Source organism: Neovison vison, chromosome 7 (assembly GCF_020171115.1).
Source record: "Neovison vison isolate M4711 chromosome 7, ASM_NN_V1, whole genome shotgun sequence".
Taxonomy (NCBI): domain Eukaryota; kingdom Metazoa; phylum Chordata; class Mammalia; order Carnivora; family Mustelidae; genus Neogale; species Neogale vison.
In genome coordinates this window covers 188,112,527-188,135,625 of record NC_058097.1, presented here as the reverse complement: position 1 = coordinate 188,135,625, position 23,099 = coordinate 188,112,527, and the positions used below count along the sequence as shown (strand labels likewise).

Sequence of the window (23,099 nt, the reverse complement as noted above, 5' to 3'; positions counted from 1 at the left end):
GGGGCCTGAGCGCGCCCCCCACAGGCAGTCCCTAGGAAAGCCTCGGCCGGGGAGCCCCGGAGCCCAGTGGCCCCAACCCCTCTCCTCCTCCCCCCGGGCGGCCACCCTCGGGGGCGAGGCAGCCGGCGCGTGGGAGGGGACGGCGCGCCATTGGCTTGCGCGCGGGACCGAGAGGAGGGACCAGCGCGGGCCGCCAGACTCGGGTAAACCCCGGCCGCGCAGGACGCCGCGCGCAGTCCCGCCCGGCCCGGCCCTGCCCTGCCCCGCGCGGGCGGCGCGATGTGAGGCTCCCGAGGGCCCGAGCGTCCCCTGGCTCGCCAGCTCCGCGCAGCGCCGGCGCCAGCATGCGCTAGGAACGTAAGTTCTGTTCCCCGCCGCCGCCTCCGAGCCTCGCACGCTCCCCTCCCGCCGCCGGCCGGTGCCTGCGCAGCGCAGTCCGGCCCGGCCCGGCGGGGCTTCTGCCGCCCGCAGGGACCGCGGCAGACCTGGGGACCCCGTGCGCGCCAGCTGGACGCCCCAGGACCTCTTGGCCCCGGCGGATAATGCCGGGACTCCAGGGGTCGCCTCCCGCCCACCCCCACCCAAAGGCGCAGCCCCGGAGCCCGTTCGGTTACCTCCCTTGGCGCTCTCCACTCGCACCGCCCCTCCCTCTGCCTCGGTTTCCCTTTCTACGCCGTCTTTCTCCCTTCGGTGTCTCCTCCCTAAAGGACTGTTGATTTCCCCCCCTGCCTCCCCCTCAGCTTCGGAGCAAGAGAGAAAGAACCAAGAGCAGTTTCTGTCTCCCTGGGGTCCGACTGTTGTCCCCGCGCTCGGTTCTCTGTCCCCTCCCCCCACATCGCCATTGTTCCCCGGTCCGAGGAGTGCGCGGCACAAACTTGCGAGTGCCCCTCCTTCTGCATTCGCCCCCGCAGAGCCGCGGACCGCGGTGGCGGAGTTCCCGCTGGCCGGACCTACTGGTTCGGCGGGTCGTGGGGGCGTCCGGCAGCCCGGAGCTCCCTGCCTGGGGTCCCCCAGCTCTCAGACCCGGGTCTCAGAAAGTGGGTGAGTGCCTGGAGCTAGGAGATAAAGGACACGGTGGCGGAAGAAGAAGCCAGACTGGGAGAGACCCTGGTCTCCGGGCCTGCGAGGGAAGGAGGGATTGGGGTGGGGGGAGGCAGAAACCGTGGCCGCGCCTAAGACCCAGTTGTTGGGTGGGAGGGTCCGGGAAGCACAGGTGGAGACGGACGCTCCCCAGTCTCCCCTAAGTCGCGCGCTCGGCGGGAAGGGGGCAGTGTGTGGCCATCGGCTTGGCTCTCGGTGGGCTGTGGGGGGGGGGTCCCTGCCAGGAGCAAAATAGTCGCATCCACCTCGGGGCGGGGTGGGGGGGGTGTCTATCGAGGAAACGCCGGAACCCTGCGCGCATCCCGGGCGCGCCCCACAGGGTCCGGCGCTTGCGTTGCGTCCCGTTGCCCCGCCCTCCCCGCCCCCACCCAGTGCCCGGCTCCCGCCGCCCCCACGCGGCCTCAGGGGAGCGCGTTTCTTCTCTGGAGCAAGGTGGGCGGGGGCAGGAGTGGCCCGAGGCCGGGAACTCGGGGCTTCTCTGGAGCCCAGCACTGACGACCAGTACCCCCCTCGGTTTCCCACCATCGCCCTGCGCTTTCTGGTTGATTTCCTTCAAACTTTCCCTGGTGGGGGCCATCCTGCTAGGAGAAGGCATCACGGCCACAGGGATGCCCACCCCAACTGGGCGGCCTCTTGGACCTAAACCTCTGGTGGCCCGTGCAGAGGGGGTCAGGACCCTCTGCAGACCCTCTCTTCCTGCGAGCTAGAGATCCCAGGGACACAGAGTGGAATGGGGTGGGAGGTGCTGGTGGAGTGCCAGGAAGGGACACTGTCCATTCCTTAGCGGAAGCCTCACACTAGCCCCACACTCAGCCCAGGAAGAGGGAAAGTTTTTCTTGTTGGTTGTTGGGACATAAGGAACTGTATATTCACCAGGTCTTTGTTTTCCTGTCTACAGAATGGGCTGCCTGGTCCCTGAGGTCCCCTCTGGCTCCATTAGCTGGAAGCAAGCTGCCCTGACCTCTCTTTTTCTGCCCACACGCTGTAGGTTTAATCAGTCCTTAAAAATCTGGGGTGGAGGGCTGAGGCCCAACCAAAGGCCTTTGCCCATGTCTGGCTGTCAACACCTGTTGGATGCCTGCCCCCAGGCTCCAGCTGAAGCTTCTCCAACTCTGTACTTTGCTGCCTTCCCTCTCCCCAAATCTGATGATAGGCCCCCACCAGCTCTAGAGAAAGGGCCTGCCCCTCACTGTGTGAGGGTAAGAGAGTGATGAAATTAGCAGTGACCTCTGATGCACATAGTTCAAGACTCTTCTTTACTTTTGCTGATTGAGCAAATTGTGGGCCCTATACCAAAGGTAGTTTAGTGAACCGAGTGCTGGACAGTTCTGGGCACTGGGAGACAGTTGAGAACAAAACAAAGACTCTTTCCCTCATGGAGCTGACACTTAAAAGGTAGAAGGACAAATAATAAAGTAAATTATATAGTGTATTGGGAGGTGAGGTGGGGGAGTTGACTGTCTGGAGTACTGAGGCCAGGGGTGGGGTTTCCATTTTATTTATTTAGTTTTTTTTTAAAAGATTTTATTTATTTGACACACACAGAGAGATCACAAGTAGGCAGAGAGGCAGGCAGAGAGAGGGAGGAAAGCAGGCTTCCCGCTGAGCAGAGAGCCTGATCTCTGCGGGGCTCGATCCAATGACCCCAAGATCATGACCCAAGTGGAAGGCAGAGGCTTAACCCACTGAGCCACCCAGGTGCCCCGGGGTTTCCATTTAAAACAAGGTGGTTGAGGAGGTCTTCCTGAGGAGGTGACTCTTGATCCAAGGCTTGGAAAGCATGAACTGTGGAGATAGCTTGGGGAAATAAAGATCCTGCAGAGAATGGTCTGTGCAAAGGCCCTGAGGCTGAAATGTGTCCGCCATATTTGAGAAACAGTAAGGAGCTACTGTGATTCTCGTGGAGTGAGGGGGTGGGGCAGAGCTAGGAGGCAAGTCTGACTGAAAAGGGGTGATGCATGCCGCTTTTGCAGTTGAGGGAAGTGGTGCTCAGCAATGACATGTAAGTCACCCCAGGACATGCAGCGGCAGGATGGGGTACCTGAGGTTCTGCCTCCTGGCCCATACTGTTTGCACTTTCTCTGCATCTCAGCTACTCACTGGAACACGGATTTACATCCCTGCCAGGGTCAGACCTGGCCAAGTACCAGAAACGTGGAGGGGAGCCACGCAGGCTTAGTACCTCAAGGGGATCCGCAGCCTTGCCACCCATCCATCAGCCGTCTCCCCAGGTTCTCCCTGCCCATCTGCTGTGAGCGCCTTGCGACAATGTCTTTCTCCTGACATGAGTGACCCTTGTTCCCTTCCCATTTCCTTCTTAAGTCCACCCCTTGTAAACATCCCATTCTGCATCCACATGCAACCCTTAGAAGGGGACTGAAGCTGGTATGGTCAAGGGGGAAACTGAGGCAAAGAAGCTGAGTCTCTTAGCCTGAGAATAATACCAACAATGTTATTACTGAGCATTCGCTATAAAATGGTTGCCATTCTTGGTGTTTTTGTGCATCATCTCATCAGTAGGTGGTAGGTGTCCTTATTACACCCATTTCACAGATGAAGAAACCGAGGCCCAGAGAAATGGTGTCACTGGCCCAAGGCCATGCAGCTAATAAATGGTAGAAGCAGGATTTAAGCACAGGCCTTTGAGTCCTGATCTACTCCTTTGACACTGAGCCAGAGCCCCAAACCCTAGGGGAGATGGTCGGTCCTGGACTGTAGTTCTAGCCCATAGCATCCTCGGAAAAGTACAGGGAACTTTCTGCCTGCCTCTCCCAACCCACCAGAAGGCGAATCACCTCTTGCTTCTGGAAAAGTTGGCTTAAAATACTGGAGAACCCCTACAAGGAAGTACCCCTTCCCCACTCTCGTCCTCCCCTTTCAGAATTTTAGAGAGAGGTAGGAGGCGTGATGGTTGGCGGGGGTGGGGGGGGCGGAAGGCGTGTGTCTGCTACCTCCTCACCCCAGCCCTGGCCCCAGGGCAGCCAGAAGTCAGGCTGTCCCCATGGTCATGGCCCCCATGGGATTTGGAAGCACCAGCTGCCTTTGAGAGCCCTGACATGGTCCCTGGGCTGGTGGGGTCGGGGGGACGGGCCCATTCCCAGTTGAAAAGGATAGAAATTCCCCTTGTGCTCACCCTCTGCGTCAGCAGGGACAGGGAAAAGCCCCCACCACCCCTCAGACCCTGGGGGGGGGTGAGGCCCAGGGAGGTCCCCTCTTCTGTTCTGTCTGTCTCAGCCTTTCTGGCGTGCAGGCAGTGTTTACTTTCAGTCCCTGAAGCTCTGGAGATATTTATTTGTGATGAAAAGTTTGGGCTTCCCTCTGCCATTCTGGCAATTAGGCACCTTCAAAAGAAAGAGAACAGTAGATAAATCCTGTGTGTCCCCGGGGGCAGCCAGGCAGCTGGAGCTAGGGCCTCGTGTCCTGTTGGTGTGTGGATTTCGAAGCCACATGGTTGAACGTGACGCAGACCACACTCTCAGTTTTTCTTAGATGAGGCGACTGAGTCCCGGAGTAGGGCCCTGGTTTTGCCGTGGTGGCAGACAGACTCTCTGGGGACCTCAGCTGTCCTGTCTCCCCACTGGGCACCATGCCAGCTTCCGTGTACCTGGACATTCTTGGGAATGGGACATGGAGTGCCTTCTTTCTCTTGAGTCGGGGTTTTGTCTCAGGGACCAGGTCTGTCCCCACAGCGGGATTCAGATCCTGCCCCCTCCTCTCCACTGCCAGGGCTTGCCTGCTGCCCCTCCCCGCCCTTCACATCCACCCTGAGCCCCAGGGGTCGGGGGTGGGGGGGTGGGAGGTGGGGGTGAGGCAGGTGATGGATGATGCTGGCAGGGCTCTGGTCTGCTGGAGAGGCAAGGCTGACTCAGGCGGGCTCAGCCTTTAGAATAAGTCTGCTCTCGAGGGACACACCGCCAGGAAGCTCTGTGGCGTGTAGCCTCGCCTTGGCTTGGTGCTGTCGCCCCGAGACCCATGTGACCAGACCCGCACCTGGGGGCCACTGCGATGACGTCAGTCATGACGCCAGTCACGCATTAGTGAAGCAAGCCCCCTTTGTGTCCTGTGACTTCCTAGCTTGCCTGTAATTCTGCCCTAGCCTGGTAAGTCAGGCATCGTGACCCACATTTATAGCACAGGAATGGAGGGTCTGCAGGCTGACTCGCCCCACGGCCTCAGGCTGGTAATGAACGTGGGTCTATCCACGCCCACACCCCTTCAGCACAGCCTTTGAGAGGTGAGAGTCACTCTGCCTGAGGGCTCAGGCTGGCGGGTTCTGGGTTGGAGGCCTTCGGAGGGGCCTCTGGGCCAAGGAGCTGATGGGCCGCCCCAGGAAGGGGCCATGGGGGTGGATGACAGGGTCTCTGGACCCTCTAGCCTCCCTGGCCTCCTTGCTGGCCCTCGCTCCTTGCCTCCCCTCCTCTCGCTGCCCCCTTTCCTCGTTGCCCTGTCCCACACCCGGTTTCCAGCTATTTTACACCAACGTGATAAGAGAACAATGGGTCTCCCTGCAGCCCTTCCCTGGTCCTGCTGGGGTCACAGGGCCTTAACCCAAGGGATCCTAGACCCCAGGAAGGAAGGAGTTCAGATGCTGGCAACCTGCCAGGGGCTTTTAAGAGGCCGATGTGATGAGGAAGATGGCTTAGGGCTTAGTTCTTCCTAGAGGTCAGGTTTACCAAAGAGCACCCCAGGGCCTACACACACACACACACACACACACACACACACACACGCGCGGGCTTCTCTCAGGATGTTATTTACAGCGTCAGCTCACCCTGAGAAGCTTGAGTAAGTCCCTCGGGCCTCAGTTTCTTCCTCTGTAGAGTGGGGGTGACCACACAGCCATTCTCACAGGGTTGTTGTGGGGGCTGCCATGAATCCCTGGTCTGCCTCCAGCCCTCGGACAGATGCTCTCGGGGGCAGTGTCTACCAGATGGGGAGGGACGGAGTGGGGGGCATTGTCCCTCCAGCAAAGGGTCTTATTGGAAAAGGAAGTTGTTCTTGGCTGTGACGCTCAATGCAGCAGCAACTCCCCCCTGCATCACCGGGAGGCTTGGCAGCTGGTGGGTGTGCAGGGCCTCGGGCCCCCTTCCTCCGCCTCCACCCTCCCCCCACCCCCCCACTGCTGGTCAGGTTTTTAAGTCAGCCCTCATGGGCACAGTCTCCATGCCTGATGGTTTCTATGGAAACCAGGCTTCCTGGGAAGGCTGTAGGGGGGTGGGGAGAGGTCCTTTAGGACCAGCATGGGAACCTTGCTCCTGCCCCAACCGACCTCCTGCCCGGGCAGGGCCTAGGCAGCCGTCCCATAAGCAACGACAGCAAGGAGTCTGCAGGAGGGGCCGGGCCCCTTGACTGCCTTTGCTCAGCGCCTCGTCACAGCCCTGTGAGCTAAAAACGAGTACCGTGGTTTCCACCAAGGCAGAAATGGAAGCTCAGAGTGGTTAGGAAACTTTCTGAAGTTACAGACAAGAGAAAAACTTGAGGTTTGAGCCCAAGTTTGCCTACTCATTGAGTATATGCCCCCCTGTTCTCCCCTGACACCCGCACCCCTGGTAAGCCTCTCTGTTCCTGGCCTCTGTCTAGTCATGACCCCTCTGTCTTGCTGCCATGGGGAGCTCTTTGGGAATGTTCTTCCTGGGCTCAGATGTCCCTGTACTTGATGGGAGGGCAGGTAGGGGTGTGGGGGGGGCAGTGCTGCAGGGAGTCAGACCTTGGCCAGCACTGGGGAGGGGGCACTCCCCACCCCTTCCCCAACTCACGATTTGGTGACAGGTATTTGGTGAGCTCCTCACACGCCGGGAAGTGTCCCAGGCTCTGAGAGCAAGACCTACAGAAAGCCTTGCCCTGGGATGCTGGCCTTCTAGTGATGGCCACAGCGTTTTGCAGAGGGGGCATGGCGATGTCTCATCACACTGTCCCCGCCCCCCAGTCCTGACCCCCACATTTCCTGGGCACCCTATGGGCCAGACCCTTTGCCAAGACTATCTGTACCTCCTCTCCTATGCCTTCAGCATGCTAGACTCACGGATCCGAGGCCACGGGCCAGGAGGAGAGGTCAGATTTGAAGCCAGCCCCCCTGAATGCAAAGCCTCTTTCCTGCCTGTGTCTGCCCCTGGCTCCTATGTGGCCCTCTCTGGGCCTCAGCTTTCTGCCTCATCCAGTGTGGTTTGGAGCCGAGCCTCCACTTGGGCCCTGCCCCGTATGAGTGTGATCCCCAGTGTTCTGGGTGGGTCCCACTGCTCCCCGTGGCCCAGATGTCACTCACTGGCCCGTGCTGACCGAGCACCCCTCACCCCACCCTGTGTGCAGAGATGCGAAAGGAAGATTCTTGGGCCACACAGCAGCCCTGCCTTCCGATCACGGGGTCTCTAGGAGTCAGGTGCCTGTGACAGGACTAGGGATATGGGCTGGCAGTGGGCCGTGGCCGTCCCCAGGAAGACCCAGAGAGTCCCGGGGAGGGAGGGAGTGGCTGTGTCCCGGGAAGGCCCCTGAAGAACAAGGATAGTCTAGACGGGGAGCAGAGCTCAAGGAGGACCTTCCTGGCTGGGCAGTGGTTTTAGAACTGCAACAGCTCTGAAGAAGGACAGGGACTTGCTGGCTTTATTGGGAATCAAGGTGGGAGAAGCCGGCCAGGAGCAGAATTTAGAAGGTCATGAACTTGGGCTCTGGGAGCTGCAGCTACATTATCCTGGTTCCTTGCTTGGCAGGTTCTCCTCCACCCTCCCCTGCCCTTAGCCTCTGGCAGCCTGGCCTGGGGGGGGGGGTGAAGCCCCGAGGGCCCTACAGAGGGCAGCTGGCCCTGGAAAGGAAGCCACAGCCCTATCAGGCAGGCTTTTTCCATTGTGCACTGCTGAATGGCTGAATGAAGAAAGGGAAGTAGGAGTGGGGGGAAGCAGGCGGGGCACCCCAGGTGTTCCCTCTCCTTAGCCTCCAGCACTTGTGCAGAGAGAGTGTTCTCATTAACCCCATTTCCCAGGGGCAGACACTGAGTCTGGGAGAGCTGCGAGGAGCAGCCCGAAGCCCTGCGGCTGGTAAGAGGGCAGACCCAGGACCTCAACGCGCCTCTGGTCCAGCTGCGGTGCAGGGAGTGGAGCGGGGGAGGTGCCCTCTGTCTCCACTTAGGTTAGAATGAGGCCGGCCTGAAAACACCTGTGGAGCGGGAAGGGGAAGAAAGTTCAAGGGCAGATTGGAGGGGGCCGTGTATGTGGGTTGCCTTGAGGGGCCTGGCAGGTGTGTAGGGGTACTGCAGCGGCCGCCTTAGGCTTCCCAGGCAGAGCCCGGTGCTGTGGGTGAAGAAGAGACGAACTCAGTGCTCAGAGTGGTTAGCTCTGCTGAGACAGGTGCTGGGGGTCGTACTCCCCGGGGATTCCACTCTCCTCGGGAGGCCTGCCCTTTGGGGGTGATAAGCTCCTTGTTGGGGGCTGGGCTCTGTAGGAGACCACAGTGGGTCCCACCAGCCCAAGTTGCTGATGGAGGTGCCTGTGGATAAAGACTGTCCCCCCTAAGAGTCATGCTGGTGTCCGATGGAGCCCAGGATGCTACAGTCCCCTTGCCGTACCCTGTCCCTGGAGGCTGGCACTGCCAACCCCCAGAGCCCTTGCTTTGCAGATTGAGGCATGTGGTGAAGAAGGGAATATCCTGTGTGTGTTGGTGGGGAGGGCTCGTTGGGCAGAGGAAGGCAGCTGATGCTTTGAGCGGGGGTCCCTGAGACTGCCTGGGATCTGGTGGGCTTGACACAAGTGCCACCTTATGCCGCGGGATGGAGATCTATGCGTAACTGTCAAACTCCAGAAACAACCCAGATGTCCTCCAGTGAGTGACTGGATAACCAACGGGTCCATCTACTTTGTGGAATATTACTCTGCCTTAAAGAGGGTCGGGCAGGGGAAGGCGCCCAGCAGCCCTGATGAGCCCCTAGCATTAGGTGGAATGCAAGAAGCGGTCTCAAATGGTCTAGTCTGTATGAGTCTATTTATAGAACGTGTTTGAAAAAACAGAGCCAAAGCTAGAGGGACGGCCCACAGATCAGTGGCGGCGAGGGGCGAGGGGGGAGGGGAGGAGAGGGCCAAGGCAGGTGTCCCAAAGCGCCGTTGGTCGTTCTCTGCATCTCTACACTGGCTAAAAGTCTTGTAACTGCAAAACAGCAAAAAAATGTTGGTTCTGCAGTATGTAAATGAAAAAGATGAAAGGCCAGAGGGGAGGCCGGAAAAGGAAGGAGGGTGAGGGCCGGGCTCCCCGGTGCTTTCTTGGCTGAGGGCAGCAAGGCCCTGCGGCTCCCAGCTGTGGCTGGCCAGCTCTCATGGGCCATCTGGAACTGGTCCACTGGGCAGCGGGAGGGACGCCAGGCTTGTTGCCTCTCTGGAGCCACAAGAAGTTGTGGGAAGTGCTGAGGCATGGGGACAACGCCTGTTCCCCTGGGGAACAGTGTGGTTAAACCCTGCATTCTCCTGTGGGGCTGGTCACCACTCCCCCAATCAAATGGCCTTGGGCATTGGAACTGTCTTCATCACCACCACCGGCCACCTCCGTGGCCCCGGTGGTGTGTGGGGAGGGGACCGCATAGCGACCCCCACTTCACAGATGAGAAACTGAGGCCTGGGGGCTGAACATCACTCAGCGGAGACCCCCGAGACTGACCTGTGTGGTCAGTTTCAAACTGGAGCTGCTTAGCTACTCCCAAGCCTTACCCAAGTCTAAAGCCACATTTCCCAGGCCCCCTGCAGCTTGGTTCTATGCCCTGGGGTTTGTTTGGGTGCTTTGTTTTGTGTTAAGACACTGGGAGGCTAGAAAACCAGAGGGGACCTGAGGCCATCTCTGCCTCTGGCAGCCCTGATCCAGGACTTGGAGGCTGAGACTTGGTTGGGGCCAAACACCACTAAGGTGTCAGGGTGACTGCGACCAAGGTCCGGTAGGCCCAGCAGAGGGACGCGTGATTTCTGAGCCTTGTCTGTAAGTGAGGGTAGCGTTCCGGCCTTCTGGGAGGGTGGCTGTGGGCTTCTATAGAATGAGGTGCTGGGCATGGGGTGCCGTGGGGGGTACTGGAGTGACTCAGCCCCGTCTCTGTTGGACTTCGGTGAGCTTAGTTTCCTCCTCTCTGGAATGGGTGTAAATAGTTCCCATTGCCTGTCAAGGATGGAAGGAGGGTGCTATGAATAGAGGAGCCCAGGGCCACCCCTGGGCCAGGTTTTGGAAGCCTTTGGCTCACTGGGGTCAACATTTTTGTCTCTTTCACATAGGTTTTGTGCTGATTGAAGGTGAGGACCAGCAGTCAACTCATCTCTGTGTCTCCCAGCCCAGTGCCAGGCACACAGTAAGTGCTCAAGTCCCAGCCCGAGGTGGAGCTGGGGGGTGGCTGGGGGGTGGGGATTGTGGGGGATCATGAGCAGACCCGGGGTAGGGAAGAGGCCCGTGGTGGGTGTCCCTGACAGGAAGGGGCCCAGAACTTTTGCCAGCGCTCCAGGCCATCCTTCCTCTGGCTCCGTTGGGCTCTGGAGTCTTTCAGACCTGGCAGGTTTGAAGGAGGTTGTCTACGAGACAGGGAGGGAGGGCTTGTTGGACAGAGAGATGATCTGGGAAAAAATTCGGTGTGGTGCCTGGACCCCAGGACTTGGGCAGATCGGCCCTCTTCTGGCAAGACCAGCCCGGACTCCTCTTTGCCCCCATCTCCCAGGAACCTTTGGATGTGGTCTCCCCTGGGGCCTGAATGCCTTTCCTGGGCCCACACGCTCCTCCAGGGCCTTCTGTAAGGCTCCACCCTGCCTGATTACCCAGGGTGCGCCGTGTCCATGGAGGCCAGATGGGCTCACACAGCTGGAATGGCTTTCGGGACATGCTCGCCCACCCATTTTATAGATGAGGAAGCTGAGGCCAGGGAGGGGAGAGACTTCCCCTCACAGCCAGCTGGTTAGAGAGCTAAATACTAAGCCTGGGCCCCCCAGAGTTCCAACTGCTGCCCCAGGCTGACAGGGGCATCTCAGCAGGCCCAGGGGTCAGGTCTGGCTGCCTCTGAGGTCGGGAAGCTGGACAGGACCTGTGGCTGAGGCAGGTGTCTCCCCTCAGCCCCTCTGCAGACACCAGCCTCCAGGGCAAGATGGCGACCAAGCAGCCCCCTCCTCTCATGAAGAAGCACAGCCAGACGGACCTCGTGAGCCGCCTGAAGACCCGCAAGATCCTCGGCGTGGGCGGGGAGGATGATGACGGGGAGGTGCACCGCTCCAAGGTGGGCTGAGGGGTCTGAAGCCGGCCTCACCCCGGGGTCTGCCTCTGAACCCCCATCTGGGGAGGCGGGTCCAGCCTGCCATTCGGGAGAAGAGTAGACGCAATCTGTGAAGCTGTGGGAGCCCCGGGACTTGGCTCATTATTTTTTTTCTAGGAACTTCATGGAGATATCAGGGGAATAATGACAAAAAGAAAGATCGTTAGAATGAATTTCATGCTTACTGTGTGCCCATTGCTGCGCCAGTTGGTTTATAAGTCTGATTTAATCTGGCTAGTCCTGGGAGATAGTTATGAACCCATTTTATCAATAAGGAAACTGAGGCTCAGAGAGGTCAAGGACGTGTGCGAGGCCACCCCAGGCAGGGGCACAGCCAGGCTTTAAGCCCGTGTCCAGCTGAACCCTGAGCTTTTATTCCTACCACCGTATTTTCAGCTTCCTGTAAGCTCTGGTGTCAAGAACAGGCAGAGGGAGGTGGCCTCAGTGTGACCCTCCCAGCCTGGGTGACCCTTTGGCTAAGCGGAAGTACCCAGGTGGGTCCCTGGGCATACCAGGGGGGCTCAGGGAAGGGAGTGAATGGGCTGGGGGCGCCCCTGACCCCCTCTTTGTCCACAGATCAGCCAGGTCTTGGGTAATGAAATCAAGTTTGCTGTTCGGGAGCCTCTGGGGCTGAGGTGAGCGTCCAGGGTGCGTTTGGGTGGGTGCCTGGCTAGGGGGAGGGGTGCTGCGTGAGGCCCTGCCTTGTCAGCTTCGTCCCTGTGTCCCCACGCCCGTGACTCCATCCCATCTCATTCCCTCTCTCAGAAGCCAGCCATCCCTGGACATCTGGCTGGGGAGGGGAGGGTCCCCTGGGCCCTGCGGGTGGCAGTGAGGGGGGCCTGGCTGTGACTTTTCTCTCCACACGTCCCCAGGGTTTGGCAGTTTGCTTCTGCTGTGCTGTTCTCCGGCATTGCCATCATGGTGAGCCCCCACCCCCGCCCTCACCCCTGGCCCTGGGACCTGGCCGTGGGTCTGGCTCCCTGTGTCCCGTCTCTGGGCCTCTTCTGGAGGTTCATTCCCCGTCCTGGGGCCCCTGCTGCCTCTCCCCCAAGGCCAGCATGCTAAGGCCCTACCTGTCAGGGCTCTCTAGCCCCCTCCCGAGTCCCAGTCCTTCCCACCTGAACCCTGCCTGTTCTAGAGCATCCTAGATCCCAGGACCCATGTTCCTGACTCCGTGCCTCTGGGAACCTAGAGCCTTAGGTCCTGGCACGGGGGTGTGGGGGAGAGTCAAGGCGCTTCAGCCTGGCTTCTGGGGGGAAAGATGTCCAGGAGACATTCCAACTTTCCCCTGAACTGCCTACCCTGTCCACAGGCTCTGGCCTTCCCTGACCAACTCTACGATGCCGTCTTCGACGGAGCCCAGGTGACCAGCAAGACCCCCATCCGTCTCTACGGCGGGGCTCTCCTCAGTGAGTGTTGCTGGGGCAGACGTGAAGGGCAGCTGGGGCCCCACAAAGACTGAGAGGAGCGGGGGAAGCCTGTCTTGGTGGGGGGGGTGCTCCCCTCCCCTTCCCAGCACACACCAACCCCCTTCAGCCCAGGAGTCTGGCTCTGCTGGGTGTGTGCTGCCATCTTGTGGCCACTGCTGCAATGTACCCAGTGGACCGGGTGGCATCTTTGACATCATCTGGGCAAAGGCTTCCTGAGGGCTTACTCCCTAGTGCACCTGTCATCAGGGTGCAGAGATGAATGAGGTCCTGGCCCTGCCCTCCAGGACCTTGCCGCCTAGAGGAGGAGACAAAATCAACACAGTGCAAAACCCCTCCCACTCTTGGGCCTCTCCCGTGAACCATCCTGTTTCCTTTCTGATTTGAGTCACACGAGGTGCCTGGTAGAAGCTGAATTACAGCTTTTAAGGCCTCACCCAGGTAGCATTCCCCCTCCTCTCTGAAACATTATATGGCTCCCTTTTGCCTGCAGAATAAAGGTCCAGTCTTGTCACTTGGCTTTTGGGGTGGTCTGTGGCGTGGATCCAGCCTCCCTTTCCAGCCCTGCCTCCCTCAGATCCCACAGTGGGCCCCAACTCCAGCCCCATCTCATGATGCCTAGCCCCCCCCCATGTCGGTAGGCCATGCCTCTGTAGATGCAGTGTCCCCGACCTTGTGCTGATGGCATTAATATCCATCCCCCAAGTGTCTTCCCAGGTACCAGGGGTGGGGGGCAGGGCCTGGCAGCAACTAGGATACCTTTAAGCCCTTCACTCAGGCAGTGGGAGACCTAGGGGTATAAGGTTAAGCCGGATGATGGATGAGTTTTAATTTGGGGAGTGTGAGTAGGGGTGGAGGATGTGGAAGTCTGGGATCCTGTCCTGGCTTCGAGGGGGTGGGTGGGTCAAGCTGCCTGCCCCCAGCCTGCTCTTTGCCCTTGACGGCAGGCATCTCCCTGATCATGTGGAACGCTCTCTACACGGCCGAGAAGGTTATCATCCGGTGGACTCTGCTCACCGAAGCCTGTTACTTCGGGGTCCAGTTCTTGGGTGAGTCCCAAGGTGGGCAGTGAAATGGGGAGACGGATGGGGTGAGGGATACGGGCAGGGCCGCTTGGCCCCTGGCTCTCCAGCTCCCCCGACTTGGCTTCCAGGAAGGGATGGAAACCTGAGGGGGAGGGGCGCACATGGCCGTGTTTACCTGTATGTGTGCACCCCTGTGCTCACACACCTGAGACATACCTGTACCTTCTTGAACACACACACCCACATACACACACACACACACGTACATATGTCCACAGCTTCCCACACGCACGTGCACCTGCAGCTTCCCATAACCCATCACTGACTTGTGCACCCAGCGCAGGTGTGACCGCGCACACCCAGTGTGGTCCATGTGCTCCCTCTCCCCCCAGCATCTGTCCCGCAGGGGACTTGGGACCAGATGTGTTCTTGAGGCCCGGCAGCTGGCAGGAAACCCCAGCGCAGCAGGTCATTCTGTGTTGGGAGTTGTGACACACACCCCTCCTCTGACCTCTGTCCCTTCCTGGTCTTTCTCTCTCGCAGTGGTCACCGCCACGCTAGCTGAGACAGGCCTCGTGTCCCTGGGGATCCTGCTGCTCCTGGCCAGTCGTCTCCTTTTTGTCGCCATCAGCGTTTACTACTATTACCAAGTTGGCCGAAAACCCAAGAAAGTCTAGCCCCTTGCTGGGCTAGGGGGCCCCCGTGGGGCCGGGAGACCCTGCCTGGGGCCTCGGTTTCCCTCTGGCTCCTGGAAGGCAGGAAGGACCCTGCCCTGCACCAGGCCTTCCCTAGGCAGGTGGGGCCGCTCGCCTTCCTTTCCTCCTGGGCACCCCCACATGCTGTGATCTCCTGGACTTTCAGGCTGAGGGAGGGACAAGGCCTCGGCACCTCTGCCCTTTGCCCCACACAGCAGCACCTCCTTTTTTTGGCTCTCTTGGCCTCCAGATCCCGTGAATAGACACTGACCGAAGAGCTTGAGTCATGGGGTGTTGGGCTAAGGAGCGGTTTCTGCCCCTTCTGCCAGGACACCCTTCTTTTGTTTGGGGGGGGGTGCCCTGCTTCTCTGTCCTCCCTGCACCCCCCCCACTCTAGTGCCCACACAGCTGAACGTGGCTTCTGTGTATGCCTGGAAGAGCTGACCACTCAACCCTGCGCCCACCCTCCTGGACGTGGGCCCTCCCCACCCATGGGAGCCGCCGGCCATCCCTCCGCACACATCCCTGCCCTTCCCACCGCCCCATTGCGGGGCTGACAGGCAGGGACCCCTGAGAGGCCACCTGCAGCTAGAGCCCTTGCCCAGCCCCAGCCCGGCCACCACGGGCTCTGTGCTAGAGCCTTGCTCTAGGCTGTTGGAGGCGCTCAGGAGTCCCCTCCCTCCAACTGGCCTGGGTCCAGAGGCCCCCAGCAGCCTCCCCGCAGGCCGGCCCCGGCAGTGGGCATTAAGGACCCCGTGGAGGCTCCCGTGAGTGACAGGGTTTGGAGAGGAGGAAGAGAGAGAAGCAGCAGCGGCATCTCCTGGTCCCTTGTTGTGTCCTTCAGGGTCTGAGGTGCGCTTGGCTCAGCCCCTCACCTACCCTCAGCCTCTCCCCGGGGTGCTGCCCCCAAGACCCGGCGAGCTGGGACTGGGTGTCCTTCCAACTCAGCAGGGAAATGAAACAAATATTTCCGCAGGCCGCGCTCATGTCCCCCACCCCAAGTGCCCTGGAGGAGGCTGACCGGCGGCTCCCTCAGAGCCGAAGACCACCCCCTATCCTGCCCCTGCCCCCCCCCGCCCCCATGTGCGTGCCCCTGTTGTCTGTCACTTCCCCTGCGCTCCTTCCCTCTGGGACACAAGTGCGTTCCCTGGGCATGGTGGCCCTCGTGTTCTGGTGACAGCGTGGACAAAGGCAGCCCAGGGCCCCACACTTGCTTCTACTCTTGAAATCCAGCGTGTTGGGTGGGGCAAGGCGGCTGGTGGGCAGGGGATGGCCCTGCCCGAGCTGGGCCCAGATGTGCCCGCAGCCACGCAGCTGGTCCCTGGCACAGCTGCGGGGCTGCTGCGGGTCCACAGCTGAGGGTCGAGGCCAGGCCGCTGGTGACCCGCTGAGCAGAAGGGAGAGGCTGGGCTCTTCCCTGACCTCTGCCTCCTGCCGCTGTCCTGTGGTCCGCTACTCAGAACCCAGCTGCTTGCTCACGAGCCCTGGCCAGGCAGGGCACCCACTGCCCCCTGGCCACACTCCTGTCCTCAGTCTGACCCCAGCCTTTTAAGGCCTGTCTCATCCTCTGATGGGGGATGGGTGGTTTGTCCTCGTCCCCAGTGGGCATGATGGATCGGTGTCCCCGGGGTTGATGGCAGGGAGGTAGAAAGTTCCAGCTTAACTGTGGGGTTCTGGGGGCTGTGCTGGCCTCACCCCTGCAACCCCCCTCTCCCCGCTGGGGTGCACTGGGGCAGGCTGGAGGGCCGAGCTCGGCCTTGCCCCTTGGGGTTTGGTCAGGAGGGCCTGCTGGGATGGCTTGTGCTGCTGGCTTAGACATCAGAGCTGGGCCCAGGGGGAGGGAGCCTGGCAAACAGCCAGTGGTCTGGGGACATGGGGGGTGTGGGGGATACTAAGCAAGGAGCCATTACTGGGATGGAGGCAGTGACAATGGGGAGGGGGACCCACACATCTGAGGAGACCCAGGGTAGGCCCGTGCTCCATCCTGAAGATTTGTGGAGACACCCCCCCCCTCCCAGCCCACCACTCTCTATCCTTGTCCCTGGAGCCCAGCGCCCTCCGGCCAAGCTCCCGCCTCCGCCTCCCCCACCCAACCCAAGCAAGACCACCTTTCTTCACAGTCACTATTTATTCTTCGTTCCTTCTTTTTGTAAGAAACAGTCACAAAAACCAGTGCAAAACCATCAGTGTGGGTGTCCTGTTTTATATTACAAAAAACTCCTCTTGATATAGAATATAAAAAGGGGGGGATCACAGGAAATAAACATGATAAATTAGCGAGGAACATTTACAGTTTTCAAAATAGACTTTCAACATAGGACCCATGGGGGAAAGGGAAGAGGGGGCTTCCGGGAGATGAGGTGCTGGGGCCTCGGCTGGTTTGGAGTCTCCGGTCTAGGCCCCTTAGGCCTGGAAGAGTGAGAGGGACAAGAGAGGCTCCGAATCCCTCAGGCGGCTTCTGTTTCCTCTGGAGCAGAAACCCGGCCTCCAGGCCAGGCTGTGTGGGTGTGACCAACATCGGGCCTCTGCAGGTCGGCTGGAGGAGGTCTCCTTAGAGAGGGATCCCCACCCCCACAGCCCATGGCCCTGCAGCCAGACCACCGCCAGCAGTACCTGTCCTCGATGACAGGTGCGGAGTCTGTATGTGAACCGGCCCAGTTAGATCGCAATGCCTGGGAAGGCGGCAAGCCAGACTGGGACTGGGCTCTGTCCTTCGCACCTCGGACCGTCTGCCAGGCAGCCTTGCAGACGGTCACGGCTGGAGACTGCCCGCTCTCCCTTTCCAGCCCCTGTGTGGGCAGCGGCGGACTCGGTGCTCCGTGGTACCTTTCTGGAAAGCTCTGGGGGATGAGGCTCACCATCCGCCCTTGAACCTGCCTCAGCCTGATGTTCCTCTGGGATCTGTTCTGCCTCCCACAGACCTTCCCAGGGCCGACAAGAGGTGGGAAGAATGGACACGACTGGAGATGGGAAGGGAGTGCATGCCAGAGGCCAGGCCCTTCTTACCTTGAAGGTCCCAGATTCTCCTGGCTGGTAGGGGACTAGAGGGGACCAGGAAGCCTGAGATGCCCCCAGACTAGAGCCACACAGCTGCCCCACGAGACCCTGAGTCCTGCCAAGCCAGCTGTTGTTACTTTTGCTAAGCTCAGACCAGCCCTTTGCCTCTGCCAAGCTGGAGCTGAGCATGTGGACGGGGGTGTGGGTCTAGAGAGGAGCCAAGTCCAAGGTCCTGCTCGCGCTGGGCTGGGCTACCTGCTAGCTGCAGGGGGCTCTGGGTCCCAGGGATGCCCGGTTGCTGGGGGGTTCATGGCCACACGTCTGGAGTTCCAGGGACAATATGGAAAGTCCCTGCTTGGAGACCAGGAGCAGGGCCTGGGACTGGGGGACAGGGGCAGCATAAGGATGGGATGAGGAAGGGGAGAGAAGGGGAGGAGATTAAAACCGATCTTTACAGCAGGCACAGAGCTCAGGGCTGCATCTGTAAAGGGGGCTGGTGGCAGAGCCAGGAGGCATGGGGCTCCAGGCACAGCCCTGTCTCTCCTAGGGGCTGGCAGGCTGGGAGGCTGGCAGCGGACACAGGGTCTGGGATCCAGAATGGGTTCTCCCCAGATACTGAAGAGGGACTGTGGAGGAGGACAGCAGGCTCTGTGTTGCCCCTCCCACTGCCATGCCATCACTAATCCAGCCTTGATTGGCCAACACCATCGATCCCAACACCACTGATCAGGATGACGCTGTCCTTCCCCCCTCCCCCAACCGTCCCCAAACCTCCCATCCTCTGAACAGGCCTGGCAGGCAATCCTGATTCACTGGGGTGGAGGGATCTTGCGATACAGTTGCCGATACTGGTCTAGAATGCATGGCCTGTGTTTGAGGGGCTGGTCTGTGGGTGCTGTGTGGGTGTGGGTCTAGAGGAAAACACCTGCCTACCTCAGCCTGGAAGAAACACTCAGAAGTGTGCTAGAGCCCATGAAGGGAAAAGAAGCCATTTGGCAGCAGAAATGAGGTGTCTTGGAGCTCTTTAGCCTGGAGAAAATGGGGATTGGGGGAGGCACTGTGTGGCCTTAACACTTTGGGGAGTGAGGGCAAGTGGAATGCCACAGATGGAAGCAGAGAAAAACAGAGAACTCTCATGTGCACTGAGCTGATGCTAAGAAGTCAAAGCAGTCCAAAGACAAGTCTGTCTCAGGAGGTAGAAAGTTCCCCGTCCTTGGAGGTATGCAAGAAGAGGGTGGTGAAGTCTTGGCAGAAATCTTGTGGAAGACATCCAAGCCTCAGTTCTGGGAGGGGAGAGGAGAACCAGATGGTCTTGGGGATTCCTTCCAGCCCTGGGAGTCACAGAGTTGTTGGGGAACAGGGAAAGGGCTGGGCTTGTGGGAAGAGGTGGGCAGTGTAGAAAAGTGACTGTAGTATGTGTGTGAGTGTCCGTGTCCCTGGGGGCTTAGAAAGAAGTATGGGGAGGTGGGAAGGGAGCAGGGAGGACAGTCCAGAATTTTCTTAGCTGTGGAGCTGCTAAGTTCTTGACCAGCTTGCTTTCTCTCTCCTGGGGAAGCCAGGATGCTGAGGCCAGGGAGGGGTGTGAGCAGTAGACCTGCTGGGACCTACAGAGCCCTGGAAGGTGCAACAGGCAGCCAAGGGACCACTGGGTTCTCGTTCAGAATTGTCATGCATATGCTGTGTGACTGAATGAAAAATGGCCCCTCTCTGGGCTTTCTGGATTATGTGATCCAACAGATGAGGGAAGCAAGGACGCTGCCAGCTAGGCCACACGTGGATCCAGTGTCTGCAGCCCATTCCTGACCCCAGCCCGAGGCAGGGACAACACCATCAGAGGACCAGAGGTTGAACGTAGGTTCCGAGTTCTTAAGAACAAGGCGACCAAGTCTCCTTGGGGCTCTGGGGGGCTTTGTCCACCTCTGAGAGCTGCTTTTGTCTTTTGTTGGCTAGATCTGCACTTTCTTGGCACCTGGAGCTGAGGAGAAGGCCCAGGCCTGCGACTGCCAGAGGCTGGTGGAACCGAGGACGGAACCTGGCCCTGGGGTTCCTTTGGTCTCTAGTGCAGACAGCTTCCTGGGGTTCAGGTGCCGGGCCCCTGAAGAGAGCCCATGGCACCCACCCGGAGACCAGGCAGGGTCTAACAATCGTAGTTTCATCTTCATTTTCTTGTTAAAAAAATAGCTATTTTCTTCTGCCCCTTCTCCTGCCCACTTATCATGATCTCACCTCCTCCCCTGGGGCCAAGGGGGCAGGGGCACGGGGTAGGGGAGGGCATCGGGGGCTGGGCAGCGGTGGTGGGTGAGGCTTCAGGCTCCAGGCCACGCCCTCTACTGGATGCCCCGGAAGAGACACATGGCAAAGATCATGGCGAAAAGCTGCAGAAGTAGAAGTTGGCTTGTCAGGCTGGGCTTCCAGCCTGGCACGGGGCTGTCCCCTCCCAAGGGGAAGTAATCATCGGCCCAGCAAGGGGGCTCACCCATCACTGGGCACACTCCTGCGGGAGAATTCCTGGGGGCAAGCACCTTTTGCCAGCCACTGGCCCTTGTTGTGCAGCAGAGTCATGGAAAGAAGGGGGCTTTGGACATGGGTTCAAATCTAATTCCTCTATTTGCCAGCAGCAACTTGGGCCAAACACATCCCTTCCCTGAAGCCTGAGAGCTTCCTGTGCGCCCAGCCCAGTCCTAAGTACTTTCTCAGAAATCTTCAACAGAGCAGAGGCAAGGCACAGAGAGGTCATGTGACCCACGGGAGGTCACACAGCTGCAAGTGGGGGAGCTGGGGGTTGGGTCTATGTTCTGACCCTGCAGCCTGTACTCAGAAGTCCCGTGCACTCCCCTTTCTAGCTCTCAGGAGCGGGGGAAGATGTAGCCCTTGCCAGAGTTGAGAGCACTATGACCCAACACCGCACTAGGGCCCTGGGTGGGAGGGGGTTGGGGGGTAGGGCAGGCAGAGACCCAGATTCAGGATGCCCCTCTGACTAGAATGGCTGAGGCCCCCACAGGCAGGGGTCTTCTTGCGAGTAGCAGAAGGGACAGTCCCCAGACCACAGACTCGGGGCCAGATCTCTGGTTGGGGAAGGGGTGAGGGCAAGGTAAGGCTGGGACAGTGATACAGAAAAAGTCCCTTTTTGGGAGCAGATGCCTGCCTCCCTTCAGGGTGCAGCTAGGCTTGTGGGCCGGGGGTGAGGACAGCAGATCAAGAATACAGACATTGTCTAACAAGACTCTAGGGCAGCCTGACCAGGCATGGAGTCCCCACCCTCTGCCATCCTTATAACGCCCAGCCGCAACCGCGGCCTGGGAACAGAGTAGTAGTACCATTTTGCAGAGGAGTCCTCTATAGCTCAGAGGCACCCTCTGGGGAGAGGCAGAGCTGGGAGCCATCCCCAAAAAGCCCATGTCCTTCCCCAGCGGGACACATGCCTGCAATTCCCGCAGTCCCAGCAGATTTATCTGTCCCTTGTTCATTGTGTCCCCCTGCCCTATGAGAGACCCGCTTTACCTGGAACTATGCTGGCATACAGTAGGGGCTCAATCTGTGCTTGCTGAATGAACGAATAAATGACCCCTCCCCCACCACATCCCTGGTAGTCTCCACAAAACTGCTCCACCCGGGGCTGGAGGATGCCCTGAGAAGCTGAGCAAAGTGACATTTCTGGTGCGGGGCATTCTGGACACCTACTCTCCCCCCCTCCCCCCACCTGCCTAAGGAGGCACAGGGAGGCTGTGGCTCGGGCTTCCTGACTTTGTTTCCCCTCCCGCCCAGGCCTGGCTGAGGCCCAGGAGTGGTCTTTCCTGGAGATGGTCAGTGCCAAGTCCAGGAGCTGGCCGGAGAAGGGAGGGGCAGCTGGGTCTGTTGGCGGAAGCGCCACCTCGTGGCGGTGGCCGGACTCTGCAGCCGCCTCCCTTTCATTCAGAGCTGGGAGTCACCACGCCCCCCGCCAGGACTGGGGCGAAAGGGGTTCATTAAGACTGCCCTTGTGAGGTCTCAAGGTCCCAGAGGCCCCGAGCCTCCCACAGAGAAAGGGTCTGATCTGGACGCACAAGCCGCAGCCCCTCCCACAAGGCAGCGGTGTTGATTCTCAGTAAAGGGTTCACTCTGGACCTTGGGGGAGGCTTAGCCAGAGAGGAACAGGGACGGGATGGGGGGTGCAGGGGGCAGTGGGAGGAAGACTGTGGGATGACTCTCAGAGCCTGCCAACTCACTGCTGGAGGCTTGCTCACATGAGCCCAGAGTCCAACAGTGACTCAGGCAACAGACAGACTCAGCTGGGCTTCCCACACCAGAGTCCTTGCAGTGGGGGACCCATTGGGTCCTGGATTTAGGATATGGAGACTGAGGTGGGCTGGGAAATGCAGGTTATGGGGGATCTCCCTGAGATCCTGTGTGTGCCTTGCTTTTGGGGAGCCAGAGAAATGGGGAGCTTTTACTTACCTCGATGGCCAGCACCCCTATGGCGAGGGCTCCAGCCAGGTAGACGTAGGTTTCAAAAGTGTTGAGGATCACTGTGTAACAGCCCTGGGAAGGAAGGACCAGAAGTGAGGCCATAACTGGAGACAGTCTGGGGTCAGGGGCCAGCATCAGGACCGAAGTATGAAGCCTGGGAACTAGCCTGGGGCCCCAAAACTCGGGCAGCAGCAGGCTTACCCTGTCAAACCCCTGTTGGCACCATTGGGTGGGCCTCCCCCAAGGTCCAGAGCCCCTCACTCCAGGCCCCTCTAAGCGGATGGATTCCTGTGCTATTACTGATCTCTCAAGCAGTGCTGGGGATACACACACTGAGACAGAGGTGGATATAGACACATGGAGAGAGCGGGAGTGGCCCTTTAATTGCCCTCACCTTGAGCCAGTCTTGCCCTGCTCACTGTGCTCCTGCCCTACTGGCCTTCTTCTGTTGGTTCCTGGAGCACCCCATGTTCTTTCCCACCCCAGGGCCTTTGCACATGCTGCTCTTGCTCTCTAGCTGGAATGCTTTTCCCATGCCAGGAAAATGAGGATGTAGCACTTTATGTGGACAGTTACAGCAGCCCCCACACTTACAACCTGCCAGGGAGCACGTGGGGGAGCACTGGGGATAAAGAAGAGAAATGTGATGCTGTAGGGAGAGAGGGCTTAAGATCACCCAGAGAGATGGGGAATATGGATGGTTTCCTATTTGTGGTCACCCCTCTGGCCTGGACTCAAGCTCTAGCAAGGTCATCGTCTACTAGGAGACCCCCTGATTCGTTTCCAGCAGGAGAACAAACACATCCCTGACCTGCCCAGGTGACCGTCTTGACCCAGGGAAGGCTGAGAAGAGCCGGAGAAACTGCTCTGGTGGGTTTGACTCTGAGTATTCATCATGGTTCACCTTCTTGAGGGATTTCCTTATTTGTGCTCATTAGAGGTCAATGGTAAACAGTGGTGGACTAACTCAACATCCACAGAGGAGTGCCTTCTGCTTCAGCCCTTGGTGGCCATGGAACCGAGTCCTGGCTATCCAGGTCTATACAGATGTCCACTGGGGCTTTCTGGGAAAGACAGTGGTGCCACACTTTCCCTTCTCTCTGTCTTAAACATGGGTGGGATGTCTGGAGCCATGGCAGCCGTTTTGCCACCAAGG

The 23,099-nt window shown here is 59.4% G+C and overlaps 2 protein-coding genes across 5 annotated transcripts in view; one reads left to right on the top strand and one right to left on the bottom strand.

Moving 5' to 3' along the window:
- The first annotated feature begins 252 nt into the window (after positions 1-252).
- TP53I11 (tumor protein p53 inducible protein 11) lies at positions 253-16,686 on the top strand. The gene is made up of 8 exons (XM_044259138.1): positions 253-357; positions 10,335-10,408; positions 11,158-11,317; positions 11,930-11,988; positions 12,226-12,274; positions 12,666-12,762; positions 13,728-13,829; positions 14,349-16,686. Exons 3-8 carry the CDS (start codon positions 11,189-11,191, stop codon positions 14,480-14,482), a joined length of 570 nt encoding a protein of 189 aa, XP_044115073.1. The 5' UTR covers positions 253-357; positions 10,335-10,408; positions 11,158-11,188; the 3' UTR covers positions 14,483-16,686.
- TSPAN18 (tetraspanin 18) overlaps positions 16,614-23,099 on the bottom strand; it is a 177,707-nt gene continuing 171,221 nt past the window's right edge. For all 4 annotated transcript variants that reach the window (XM_044259134.1, XM_044259136.1, XM_044259135.1 and 1 more), the window contains 2 exons: positions 21,932-22,015; positions 16,614-19,872 (listed from right to left, as the gene is read on the bottom strand). In XM_044259134.1, coding sequence (XP_044115069.1) covers positions 19,825-19,872; positions 21,932-22,015 — 132 coding nt within the window. In that variant the 3' untranslated portion in view covers positions 16,614-19,824. The remainder of the gene's footprint in view (positions 19,873-21,931; positions 22,016-23,099) is intronic.

What these genes read in the sequence shown, in the direction of transcription:
- TP53I11 (XM_044259138.1), top strand. Translation starts at nt 11,189, where the DNA reads ATGGCGACCAAGCAGCCCCCTCCTCTCATGAAGAAGCACAGCCAGACG. An exon ending in TCTCCGGCATTGCCATCATG is followed by an intron (nt 12,275 to 12,665) that starts GTGAGCCCCCAC and finishes CCCTGTCCACAG; the next exon opens with GCTCTGGCCTTCCCTGACCA. An exon ending in CTTCGGGGTCCAGTTCTTGG is followed by an intron (nt 13,830 to 14,348) that starts GTGAGTCCCAAG and finishes TCTCTCTCGCAG; the next exon opens with TGGTCACCGCCACGCTAGCT.